The sequence below is a fragment of the Prosopis cineraria genome, unplaced genomic scaffold (genome assembly GCF_029017545.1).
Source record: "Prosopis cineraria cultivar Desert tree isolate PC_DT_omini unplaced genomic scaffold, ASM2901754v1 PC1, whole genome shotgun sequence".
NCBI classification, from domain to species: Eukaryota; Viridiplantae; Streptophyta; class Magnoliopsida; order Fabales; family Fabaceae; genus Prosopis; species Prosopis cineraria.
In genome coordinates, this window is record NW_026555332.1 from 11,017,942 (window position 1) to 11,031,902 (window position 13,961).

Here is a 13,961-nt window from a genome sequence, read left to right on the forward strand (position 1 = left end):
GAGAGCCAAACTTGTAGTTTCCTAAAACTATTGACTTAATACTTCTTAACATTAAAAATGAACATTTATGTTCTTTGTTCAAATTTGAAAAACAAGTTGCAAATGCATCACAATGAAATTACAAAATCGAGAGCCGACTTTGCAAATCTTTACAAATCCCTGTTAGATTTATTACCATTGAAGGACTAAGGGACTTTGCTAGCATTTTGAAATTGATTGAAATTTCACTTGAATTAATTGGTCCCTTTATGATTTAATTGTCATTCTCCCTTACAATTTGGTGTTGATTGCTCATGTGGATGAAGATTTTTTTAGGCCAACAAAGAAATTTCGTTCATAATTCTAAGAGGCAAAAGCCCAAAGTTCAATTGAACATGGTAGAGCTTCAATAAATTGGGCAGGCTAAGTTTATTCTAGCCTAGAATATTAACATCTTGGGCTTTTAGGCTAGCACAAATACCCGAATTATTATAACATTAAAACTTCATTTAAAAGTGTAAAATTTACAAATTGGGAATCAAGGAGAGAGTTTGTGATTGATAGGTAAGAGACAAAGCAAAAGTTAATTTTATTTTATTAATAATAAAACAAAATTTGGAAATTCAGATTAAATTTATTCGTGCCTAGTAAGCCTGAAGTAAAAAAAATATTCTAAACTCTCAAGCTTGGCCTTAACATTTTTGGGCTTATTCATCAAGCTTGACTCAAATTATCTACCTTTGAACACAATAGACTAACAAAATGATAAACAACAAAGAGATCGAAATGCAAAAATCAAAATCAAAGACAGTTATACTATGAGAACTTGGATTCATCAACAAGAGTTATTCTACCTTAACTAGAGATTTCAAGTTTGAGTCCTGAGAATACATTTATGACAACAAATGCTTATCACAAGCCATATAAGAAACAACACCATAGTGAAAACACCCAACCAGGAGGTTAAGTTTCAATTCCCTTCAAGCAAAACCTGCTAGAAAATCAGTGTCTTGATTCTCATGCCATTGACAAACAAGAGAAAGACAGATAGAATTCAAAAACTCTACTTTGTCCCAAACATCTTTAAATATTTTACATCTAAACTGTACATTTAAATAATCAATTTATAAAAAATTAAATATTAAATTTAGATCATTAATATTAAATCAAAACTGTCCAATTGGTGACCAATTCTAAATTTTGCTGCTAGTGCAATGAAGTCTTGGAGGATGCCAAGGGGCCCAGAGGACTAAAGTCGACCGAGTCCTAAAAAGAGGATGCCAACATCACTCCTAGTTAAATTACTATGTAAACAAGGGTTTAGATTTAAATCCTTAATTACTTATTTAACTGATGAGAGTGGCTCCTACAATTCACATCAACTTTAATTAGTTTCATTATTATTAATTTTTAATGTTTTTGTTCATCCAGTTAGCCACTATGTGTAAGGGTCCATTTGGATTCATCACATTTAACTTTTTGAAAGCACATTTTTACATTTAAAAAATTAAATGTTGTTTGACTACTTTAAAACTATTTAAAATGACTTTTTAAAAATACATTCAAAAGTAATTAAAATGTGAATTTGCCAACGTAGCTTTTCAAAAGTACATTCACATTTTCTTTCATCAAATTGCTCTCTCACATGTCAGAAAAGTGACCCATTTGTATGTGATTTGATGATTGGTTTTGTTCAACTATACAACACTATATGAGCAACATTTATTTTGCAGCAGTCTTCTTTTATTGTGCTTCCATTCCAAAAGTGGGTTTTTTTTTTTTTGCATCAAATTATTTTTATATCAAATTATTTTGCTTCCATTCTATTACTTTACTTTTATATCAAATTATTTTGGTATTTTCCTTTTTTTGTCTCCTGTTTCAGTGATTTTTTTTTTGCATTTTCATCCTTTACTTCTTTTTACATTAATTTCTCCTAGTTAAGTGATAAATTTTTATTAAAATTAATTAAATAAGTTATTAAGAATTATTGTATTATATATGTATATCACTTATTTATAATTTATGCCTAATATTTAAGGGAATACGTTAATTAATACTCTCTCCATCCAACTTTACAAAACATTTTTTTTTGCAAAATTACAATATAAATAAAGTTCATTAAATATAATTTATAATCTTAATTTTTTTATAAGATATTTTAATATAATATGAAACATTTATATAATAAAAATTACAAATAATAAAAATCAATATTCTTTTTTATAATTATACATTTAAAGTTACATTTCACTGTATATATTTTAAATTATTTTTAATTTGTTAAATTAATTTTTTAAAAAATTTATTTAAATATAAATTTTATTATAATAATTAAATTTTTATTAAATGAACTTTTATTAAATTAATTTTTAATAAATTAAAAATCCAAACGCACATCAAATCTAATAATTAATTATGATGCCTCACGAGGAACTGGGTAATCCCATAGTATTTGACGGCTATACTTAACCTTGCTGCCTTCTTCAATGAGTCAGTGGCTGTGAACTCGAAAGTCTCAAAATGTTCTTATCAATTGACGTGTTCGACGCGTGAAAAAAAAGTTGATGCGACTGGAGATAACATCCACAAACCTTTCCACTTCCAAATGCGTGCGCATACGGTGAACCTCCTCATCGTTGCGTGGCTCCCGTTGAGCTTTTACTCTGAAATGATTCTTGTAGCCATGCATTCACTTAAATTAATTTTTAAATATTGAATTGTCTTCATGCTGATTAAGAAAAAAGCATTATAATATTTATCACTTCTAATCAGATCTGAACACTTAAATTTAAATTTTTTATTTTTATTTTATATTCATTAAAATAAAATTTTATATAAAATATAAAACTTTTTAATAAATCTGTTTATCACCAATTTGATTAGTACAAATTTCATTTAGATGAGCAAATTTAATATTAATTTTGTATAGTGTTTAGTTTAACTATTCAAATAAACTCTAAACAGTTTAGATATAATTTAGATAATTCAAGCTTAATATTAAATTTTCATAATTTTATATTAATAAATATAATATAAAAATCCATTAAAAAATAAAATATTAAAAGTACTTAAAAATTAATTTAAATAAACAAAAGAGATCATTTTAAAATAAAGTGGAAGGCTCAAATTGAGTCAGTCCCATGAGCATGGGGTGTTCACCCTGAATGCGAGCGCCAAAGATATATAATTGGTCAAGAAGTAAGAATCAAGAATTAAGAATTGATTCAGGTAAAAAAATAATTAAGAATTGGTAAGAATTGATATTTTATTCATTATTATATTATATTATATTGGTAATAATTTTTAGATAAATGAGTAAATCACCTTGCACTTTGAACTTTAGATCAAGTAACATCATAAATTCTTAACTTATTTATTATGCAAATTGTTCTGTCAACTTTTGAAAATAATATAATCTAGCCCTTACTGTTATTTAAAATTAATTTTAACATTTAATTTGATTAGAAAATAACAAAAAAAAAGACCTAAAAATTTTACAGAAAGGACCCAACTTAGGTCTTTATCTATAATTTTTTCATCCAATTTGTTGACGATAGGGCCAGATTCCACCGATTTCAAAAAATTGAAAGAATAATTTGCACAATAAATGAGTTCAAGATTTATGGTGTTGTTGGATTTAAAATTTTAAAAAAAATTTACTCATATTTTAAATAATTTTATGTTTAGTTGAGACTAGTGGCCATCATGTTAATTTAGTCTTGGTCCAGAAAAAATTTGCTCATGAGTTATATGAATAGGGAAATGGCATTTGGTCTCTTAACGATAACTATTTATATTATTATGTTGATAAAAAAACTATTTATATTATTATAATATCACTTCAATTTTTAAAATAATACACTGATTTTATATTTTATATTTCATATTTCCACAATCAATGTATGTAGCTAAGTTTCAAATTAAAGAATATTAATGCAGTTGCTCTCTATTTCTGCCTCTTGCTGCATGAATAGAAAATAAATGCCAACTCCCGATACAAAGAAAGTCAACGGCTTTTATGAGATGATTTCTAATTTTTATTATGAAAATAGATGGCTTATTAAATGTTAAATATTTAGATTTCATACTAGTTCAATTTAACTATAACAAAATGCAGAGTTTGTGAATTTATTTCACTCTAACTTTAAAAAAAAATTTATAAGTTTTCTCTATTATAATGCATTTCTAATCATCTTATCAAAATAAAAAAAATAAGAGTTAAAATTAAATTTTTGCCCCTAAACAATATCATGAAAGATACCCAATGTCTTAAACTTAACTTTGATCCATTCTTCCAAAACCATATCATTTTTGTCCCCTAGTTAATTGCGGTTAAATTGAACCATTAAATATTAACGTGGATCAAACTACTTGACTTTTCCCTCACAAACTATTTGCTTTAAATTTATTTTAAATAATATTTATTTATTTAATAATAAAAATTTAAAATTTCAGTTAAAAAAATTTTAAAATTTTAATTAATCGATTAATTCAGATTTGATGGCTACGCTTAACCTTGCTGCCTTCTTCAATGAGCCAGCGGGTGTGAACTTGAAAGTCTCAAAATGTTTTGATCAATTGACATATTTGACACCTGAAAAACAAGTTGATGCCATTGGAAATAACACCTACCAACCTTTTCACTTCCAAATGCGTACGCAATCGGTGATCGCGCTCATCATTGCGTGGCTCAATCTGAGCTTTCTATTTTAATCGGAAACAATCTTTGTAGCCATTCATTTAAATTAATTTTTAAATATTAAACTATCTTCCATGCTTATCAAGAAATAAGCATTATAATATTTATTACTTTTAATGAGATGAAGTTTTTAAATTTAAATTTTTTTATATTTTTAATAAAAAAATTTAATAAGTATATTTATCACCAGTTTGATCAGTACAAATTTAATCTAGATAATTAAATTTAAGATTATTTTTTTTATAATTTTTTGATTTGACTATCTAGATGAACTTTTGACAATTTAGATATAATATATATAGTTTAAATGTAATATTAAATTTTTATAATTTTTATATTAATAAATACTATATAAAAAATCTATTAAAAATACTTAAAAATTAATTTAAATGAACAGAAGAGATGATTTCAAAATAAAATGGAGTGCTCAAATTGAGTCAGTCTGATGAGCATGCGGCAACAAGTAAGAATCAAGAATTAAGCATTGATTCAGGTAAAAGAGAATTAAGAATTGGTAAGAATTGATATTTTATTCATTATTATATTATATTTGGTAATAATTTTAGGATAACTAAGCAAATTGCCTCTCTAAACTTTAGACCAAGTAGCATCATAGATCCTAAACCTATTTATTATACAAATTATTCTTTCAACTTTTAAATACAATATGGCTCCTATCATTAATAAACATTAACTTTGATCATTAATTGACAAGAAAATAACAAAAAAAGACTTCAAAAATTATAGAAAAGACCCAACTTGGGTGCTTATCTATAATTTTTTGGTCTAATTTGTTAATGACAGGGGTTAGATTTCACAGATTTCAAAAGTTAAAAGAACAATTTGAACAATAAATGAGTTCAACGTCTATGGTATCGCTAGACCTAAAATTCAAGAGGTAATTACTCATATATTTAATAATTTTATGTTTACTTGCGGTTAGTGACCGCCATTTTAATTTAGTCTTGGTCCAGAAAAAAATTTGCTCATTGGTTATGTGAATAAGGGAACGACATTTGGTCTTTTAACAACAACTATTTATATTATTATAATATCACTTAAAATTTTAAAATAATATTGATACTAGATCTTATATTTTACACTGATTTTATATTTTATATTTCCACAATCAATGTATTTAGCTAAGTTTCAAATTGAAGAAAAATTAACGCGGTTGCTTTCTATTTCTACCTCCTGCTACATTAATAGAAAGAAAAAGAAGGAATTACATTAAAGTCTTACATAAAAAATTAATTATTATAATATTCATTAATAACTAAATTAAGGTCATTATATTGTAAATAGCCTTAATTCAATTGTTAATTAACTTTGTAGTAATTAACTTCTTTGTGTGGGACCTCTATGTAATTCTCCCTAAAAAATAAATACCAACTCCCAATACCAAGTTAGTCAACCACTTTTATTAGATGATTTCTAATTTTTATTATGAAAATAGATGGGTTATTAAATTTTTAATATTTTGATTTCAGGCTAGTTCAATTTAACTACAACAGAATACAGAGTTTGTGAATTTATTTCATTCTAACTTAAAAGAAGTTTATAAGCTTTCTATTATAAGACACTTCTAATTATCTTATTAAATAAAAAAATAAATTATTTTATCTTTACCCTTAAGGCTAAACTATTCTCTCAGGATATCCAATGTTTTAAACTCAATGTTAGTCTATTCTTTCCCTTAAATTCTCAAAACCATATCATTTTTGCTCCTCTAGTTAACTGAGGTTAAGTTCGATCATTAAATGCTGTAGGCCAAATTACTTCACTATTTTTGCCACTTGTTAGGCCACATCATGCCATGTGACAAATTGAGTCGATTTTTTTTTTCAAAAAAAAAAAAAACTTCTCTTCCTCATGTGGCTCAAAACAACTTTCTTCGTTCCCAGCCATCGAAGCTTCAATCCAAAGCCCATTGTGGATAAATGAGTATTTCTGGGTTTTGGGGAGAAGAAGAGAAAGGTGGGTTTGATTGCTGTGTACTTCTGGGTTGCTTCTAATTTGGTTGGGTTCGATTGGTGGGTTCATTGCTTTGTTTATATTGCTTCGTTCAGCTTTGATGATACCATTTTCGTAAACCAGGGAACTTAGGTTTGTCGGCAACCGGGGAGATATCTTCAGGGAAGAATACTAGGAGAAGATCCATGCCCTTAGCCTTTGCGTTTTCATAGATAGGATGACACCTTGGCAATAAAAAGTCAAGTAATTTGTTCCACATCAGCAATTAACAGTCAAACATAACGTCAGAAGGACCAAACATGGTCAGATTGAGAGTTTACGGAAAAGAATAGACCAAAGTTGAGTTTAGAACATTGCATCCCTAAAAGTACAATTTAACTTTAACCCAAAAAAAAAAAATTACGTCATTTATTTTGTTTTAAAATATAATAAATTTTAGATTTTACCCATATTTAAAATTTTTTTTTATATTTATATTACATTTTCTTTTATAGTTAATAACTTTAAATAGGAGTAATATTTAAAAAATTAATTAATATCCCATTAAGAGACTTATAATAAGGGTCATCCATCTTTTTTAGAAGGCACATTATAATAAGAACCAAATGATATAATATTGTCAAACTTAGGAGTAGGATATACATAAATGTGGATAAATGAGCCTATATATTAAAAAAAAAATTAGAAACTCAATATATGAGAATTAAGTTTGTACCTTTTGGGAGACATATCTCCCAAAGAGACACCCACAAGCTGCCCAGCTACCGCATTGGTTTAGGTCAAGACCTATATATTAGTTTAGGTCACAAAAAAAGAGCTTCGGTTCAAGGATCCCTTTTTTCTTTCCAAATGAAAAATTGATTAAAAAACAATCAATGAGGCTTGTTGAGTTACAATTTATGATATATTCCATCTGCTCTTATTTATAGGATAAAATTAACTAACTTAACGGCCATTGGAGGCATAATCTGTACTTTAAAATGGGGTTAATATTTTGACAAAAATAATTTTAAATATTTATTATATTATATTAAGAGTAGAATTTAATAAAATTAAATCTGAAAATAACGCCCAATATAATAACATAACAAATTGTATTTACATAAACAATTTTTAAATTTATTATAATTATTTTTATTTCATTAAGTAAAATCTATATATTGGAAGAGAGGTAAGTGAAATTTTGTAAAGGGACGTACAAATGAAATTTTTTGGGATGGTAGGGACAGTTGAAAATTTTGAAGTCACCATAATATTTTCTTTGCTTTGTGGGGGAAATTGCCCGGCAAGGTACGCCTTTATTCACGGTTCTCATGATATGATAATTAATATCTTTAAATTAAAAAAATTATGTGAATTTTTAATTTTATCCCGTCACTAAAATTAATAACCATCATCAAGTGCATTACTACATCTTTATTCTATATTCCTTCTAGTTTTTATTAAAAGACACTTTTAACTATTTTACTAAAATTAAGAAACAACTGTTGATTCATTAAATGTGTTTTAAAATGAGTTAATTAAAGAACTTAAAAATAGAATCACATATGCGTGCACCTCTGGCTAACTAGTGGTGTGAACTTCAATGTTGGTATTCTTTGTCATGATATGGTGACTGCAAGTATGGGTTTCTTTGCAATTGTCCAACTATAATAATGTCTCACAGAAAAAGTAAACAATCCCATTATTTTATGTCCTTCTCCTTTTGTTTCAAAATAATTTAACTCAAATTGCGGAATATGAAAAATAAATGAAACTTAGAATATGAAAAATAAAATTATTAATTAATATCTAGGATATATAGAGAAGATAGAATTCTCGCGGCTTCTATGGGAGATGATATTCATATCACTTTTTATATATTATTTCATTTGTTCTAAATTATAAGACACAGGTGTAGGAGATTTAATATCTCAAAATATAATATACTTTGATAAAAATAATATTTTATTAATAAAAATATTATCCTTCTCATATATTTTTTTTCTCTTTAATACATTCTTTTACAAATGTAATATTAAATGAATTACATTTTTAAAATTTTATATATTTTTTGAAATAATAAGATTGTAAAGTGTGTTTAATTAATTTTATTAGTATTCATAATTTTATAGTATTCATGATCTTATTTAAAAATATCTTATAAATTAGAATGAAAGGAATATTTCCTGAAAATTTGTTCTCTTCATCAACCGCCCATGTAAAGCACGTGGTTGTTATGATTTAGAATTATTACTTAATATTATCGCAATTGCTATGAAATTGTTTTCGCTGTACCTTTGCCATTCCCATGCATGCCCTATCTTTATAAATAAGCGCCATTCATTACAGCATGAAACACCAACCTAAACAAGAAAATCACAATCCCATCATCTATCATGGCTTCCAAAAAACAACTTCTTATTCTCTTTCTTTCTCTCCTCACCGTATTGTCCTTCATCATCAAGCCCTCCGATGCCGTTGATTGTCCCACAAACATCACTGGTGGCAAAATCGCTGTCTACTGGGGACAAAATAGCGAATCCGGTGAAGGCAGCTTAACCGAAACATGCGACTCTGATCTCTACAACATCGTTGTCATCGCATACCTCCATGTGTCAGGAAACACAACAGCCTTAGTATTGAGCGACCATTGTCCTGAGGGCAATTGCAAAGTCCTAGCATCGGAAATCCAACATTGTCAAAGCGAAGGCATTCAAGTCTTGCTTTCTGTTGAAGTAGACAGCATCGATGACCCGGAGTCCCTGGCAACATATCTCTATAAAGAATTTCTTAGTGGTGAATCGGGCCTTCTCGGACCGGTGGCCTTAGACGGCATTAATCTTGCGAACCTTGATTACCGCACTGAGTCATGGGCCGACCTTGTGGAAGCAATCAATGGTACTGTTAAATTCTTTATTTTAAGTATGCTTAAAAGATAATTTACTTTAGTAAAATAACTTAAATTATTTTGGTTAGATAAAGCTTTATATATTCATGATTTATATTATAATTTCTAGATATGAGACAGTCTTGATACGATGTTAAATTCTTTAGATTAAGTATGCTTAAATATAATCTACTTTATTAAAATAGCATAAGCTATTAGGTTAGATATATCCCAAACTTTACATATCCATGATCAATCTCTTAATTTCTAGATGTGTGATTTTTTTTCTTTTCTTTTATCTCTAATAGGTTCAACCCAAGACAGAAAGATTTACATATCAGGATCTCCACGTTGTGATTTCACGGGCTTCGACAGCGCAATCGCTACTGGTCTTGTGGATTATCTCTTTGTTTTATACTATGGCCAATACGCAACGTGCGAATATTTAGGAGATGGCGACTTCACGGGGCTTCTTGAATCATGGTCGTCATGGACGTCCAAGGAAGGTGTAGCCAATCATACCTCTGTGTTCTTGGGCTTAGTAGCGTCAGATGAGCGAGCTGCAGCATCCAGTGGTTACATATCACCAGAAGATCTCAAGTCTCAGGTTCTTCCGAACGTGACGGAATCCCCAAACTTCGGTGGAGCCATACTCTGGAACAGGTACTATGATGAGTTAACAGGTTATAGTGCTCAGATCAAGGACGACTTAGGCACTAAAGTTTGTGAATGTGTCTGTCGTACTCCTACGTCGAGGGGATTCAAGAGTCTCTTGGCCAAATTTCTGTAAGATGCATGGGATGTAATAATAGCTTGACATAGCTATATAGCTAGCTAGGCTTGCGTTTGCATGCCAGTATGAGTGTATCCATGCATGTTTTACAACAATCACATGTAATAATGGATATCTCTCTTTAAATAAAGATATACTTTTATAAATCTGAGCTTTGAATAATGATTCATAAGTTCGTTCGTTCATTCTTAATTTAGATGAATAACATACAATCTCCCTTCTTTAATTTATCCCACAAAAACAAATTACCTACAGAGCTATAAATAGTATTTGATTTCCTAATATAACAAAATATTTGTGAATAGTGATAAGTGCATATTTTATAATTAAATAGGTATAGATTTTAGTTTGAATTTAATTATATTTATTAAGATTTCATATCTATTTAATTAATATTTATATATTTTTTCCTCATCACCTAATTATAAGATAAAAAGAAATTTTAATACAAAATCCATTCATATCTTTTTATCTTTATAGTTTGCAGAGAAAAAGAATAAATCAAAAAGAAGGAAAAGAGAAATATATATATATATATATATATATTAGAGTCCTACATTGACAAGGAACAAAAAAAGGAGCCTCCACTTTAACTATAAATATTCCCTCCATCAAGAGGGAAGGCATCCAATCACTTATTTGAGTACCTCAAGAATTCTCTCTGAGATATTTGGAGCTCGTAGAAGTATTCTGAAGGCTGAAAGCGAGATCATTGAAGAGTTTCACAAATTATAATTATTTCTTTTCTACTCCTTAATTTTCTCTGTGATCATTTTTTATGATTGAGAATTTTAGAACAGTGTTAATTGATTTTATTATGTGTTTCTAAATTACCAAGTTAGGATAAGGATGTAGTCTAATTGAGGAGTTAGTTTTCTATTTCCTTTGTTTTGACTCTTTGCATTTATATTTATGAATATTTTTTCTTTTTCCAATTATATTTATTTCTCTTGTTTTTCATATTGATTTAATGATTGGCCACTATTTAATTAAATCTATGGATAATCTTGATGGACTGGGAGGTGAAGAGAAAACCTAGATCTAAAGAAATAAACATAAATAACTAGGCTAGAGATAGTTCTAGAAATTTATGGTGACTTAAATTATAGCTTCGCAATTTAATTAATTGTTTGGGTATCATGGGAATGAATTCAACACTAATTAAAAAGGGACTGATAATTCAGGAAAATATTAGGACACTTTAGGAATAGTTGTCACTATAATTGATCCGAGTTAACTCAAAGGGTAGAAACTAGTAACCTATGGGGTGAATCCTAAATCTCAACGCTTCAAGTGATTATATTTTCATCATCATTATTTTCTTTATTTATTTTCATTCTTTATATTTTCATTAAAATTATCTATTTTATCTATTTTTCTTGAACTATTAATTATTTAAATTAGTAAAAGTGTAACTTCCCTGTGGATTCGACACTTGAAATACTCTGAGTAATTTATTACTGTGATCTTGTACACTTGTGAGAGCGATCAACTAGTTAGCTATCAATTTACGAAAATTTTCATCAACAAAGCTACAAATACTATTTTATTCATAATACTTCAGAATCTTTCAAATACCATGGATATAAACATCTAAATAAAAATAATATATTGACATTTTAAATTAGGCATGCATATCTTACTAGTAGGCTAGGCCAAGTTGCACATGGATCCTCTATAACTTCAATAACATGAAGATCATAGGTTTGAATACCAAAATAGGTACGAGCATGGAGATGGTGTAAGATTGGTGAAAATAAAAGAATTATTGCAATTTTGAATGAAGCATTTACATGAGTGATTAACATGGAAGGAGTTACAGTAAGAAAATTTGCTTAGAGATAGATGCCACTGCATGCCGTCCAGTTGCCATGACAATTTGCTGCAGCAAGGCTCTTATACAAAAACCAGAATAGGAACCCGTCATGCGATTGCCATGGCAATTTTCCCTGTTAACACAACAGCTTTGTATTTAAGTTAGATAAAAGAGGGAGGTTAGGTTTTTTCGAGGAGGCTTGGATTTTGATGCAACCTGAAGGTTTAGAGGTGACTTTGGAGAGGGGTTCGAATTTAGAGCTTGGGAGGAAGAGGAGATCATTACCTTTTGCATTTTCATTGAGTTTTCTACTACTTTTCTTCTTCTTTCTACTATCACTATAAAAAAATTGACTTGTCGCTGCTGAAAGTCAAAAAGTTATCGCTGAAAGTTTTCAGCGGCGACAAAAAGTCGCCACAATGTTGTGGCGAGAGCTTCTGTCATTGATTCAATTTGCGGTGATCAAAAAAGTTATCGCTGAAAGTTGAGAATCTGCAGCGACATTTGTCGCCGCCGAAAGTCAAAAAGTCGCCACTGAAAGTTTTTAGCGGCGACAAAAAGTCACCACAATGTTGCCATAAAAGCTCTTGTTTGTTGATTCAACCTGCGGCGATAATAAAAGTCGCCGCTAAAAGTTGAGAATTAATTGTCACCGCATAAACCACGCATCAACTATGACTATTTCTGTCACCGCTGAATGTTAAGTATCACTGGCGACAGTTGTCGCCGCTGAAGCTACCAAAAAGTTATCGCTGAAAAGTAATGTTGGTTCAAGTACACACATGGCACCACATCACTGTCCATGTGGCGCCACACCTCATGCCACGTGGTGCCATGTCACCCTCCACGTAAGGCCCCATCTTGCACCACGTGATGCCATGTCATCCTCCATGTGTAGCCCCGCACCTCACGCCACGTGGCCCCATGTCACTCTCCACGTGTGGCTCTCACCACACGCCACGTGTCATCATGTCATTAATTTATATTTTCATTTTGAAAGTTGTCTCCTCCAAAGTTTGAACCCGTAACCTCCTTCTTTTATGTCCAACCATTTTGCCACTGAGCTAGAATGAACCTGTAATCTATTATTGCATAATTAAATATATATATATATACACATATTATTAAACTATACAAACACACATATATATTAAATATTAAATATTATAAAATATCATTACTATCCTTAAATACTTCAATTTAATTCTTTCAATTTATAAAATTATAAATTATATTATTTATTTTGTTTAAAGTTAACTATAAATATAATTGATACAATATAATTTGTATTATTTATTTTAATTTTCTTTACTTCTTGAGGTTGTTATATTATTTATTTTAATATTCATATTTATAGTTATAATATAAAAAATATCTAAGAATAAATAGTAAAAATATTGATGATTATACATTAGTAAAAAAAAACTATAAAAATGCAGACAATCAGCGACGACATTAAAAAGTCACCGCTGAAACTTACAACATAATTTTTTTTAAAAGAAATTAAAAAATACAAACAATCAGTGGCGATACTAAAAAGTCACCGTGGAGACTTGCAACATAATTTTTTTAAAAGAAATAAAAAAATGCTGACAATTAGCGGCAATACTAAAAAGTCACCGCTGAAAGTCGACTTTCAATGACCACTTGTATGTCGCCGCTGAAACTTGCAACATAATTTTTTTAAAATAAATAAAAAAATGCTGACAATCAGCGGTGACACTAAAAAGTAGCCGTTAAAAGTTGACTTTCAGCGGCGACTTTTTAATGTCGCCACTGAAACTTGCAACATAATTTAAAAAAAATTATAAAAATGGCCAAATCTTTC

General features: G+C 29.0%; 1 protein-coding gene across 1 annotated transcript; it reads left to right on the plus strand.

Annotated features, from left to right (window-relative positions):
* The first annotated feature begins 9,015 nt into the window (after positions 1-9,015).
* On the plus strand, positions 9,016-10,381 carry LOC129306175 (acidic endochitinase SE2-like). The gene is made up of 2 exons (XM_054946607.1): positions 9,016-9,535; positions 9,833-10,381. The coding sequence occupies exons 1-2, from the start codon at positions 9,034-9,036 to the stop codon at positions 10,312-10,314; spliced, it is 984 nt and encodes a 327-aa protein (XP_054802582.1). The 5' UTR covers positions 9,016-9,033; the 3' UTR covers positions 10,315-10,381.
* The last annotated feature ends 3,580 nt before the right edge of the window (positions 10,382-13,961 follow it).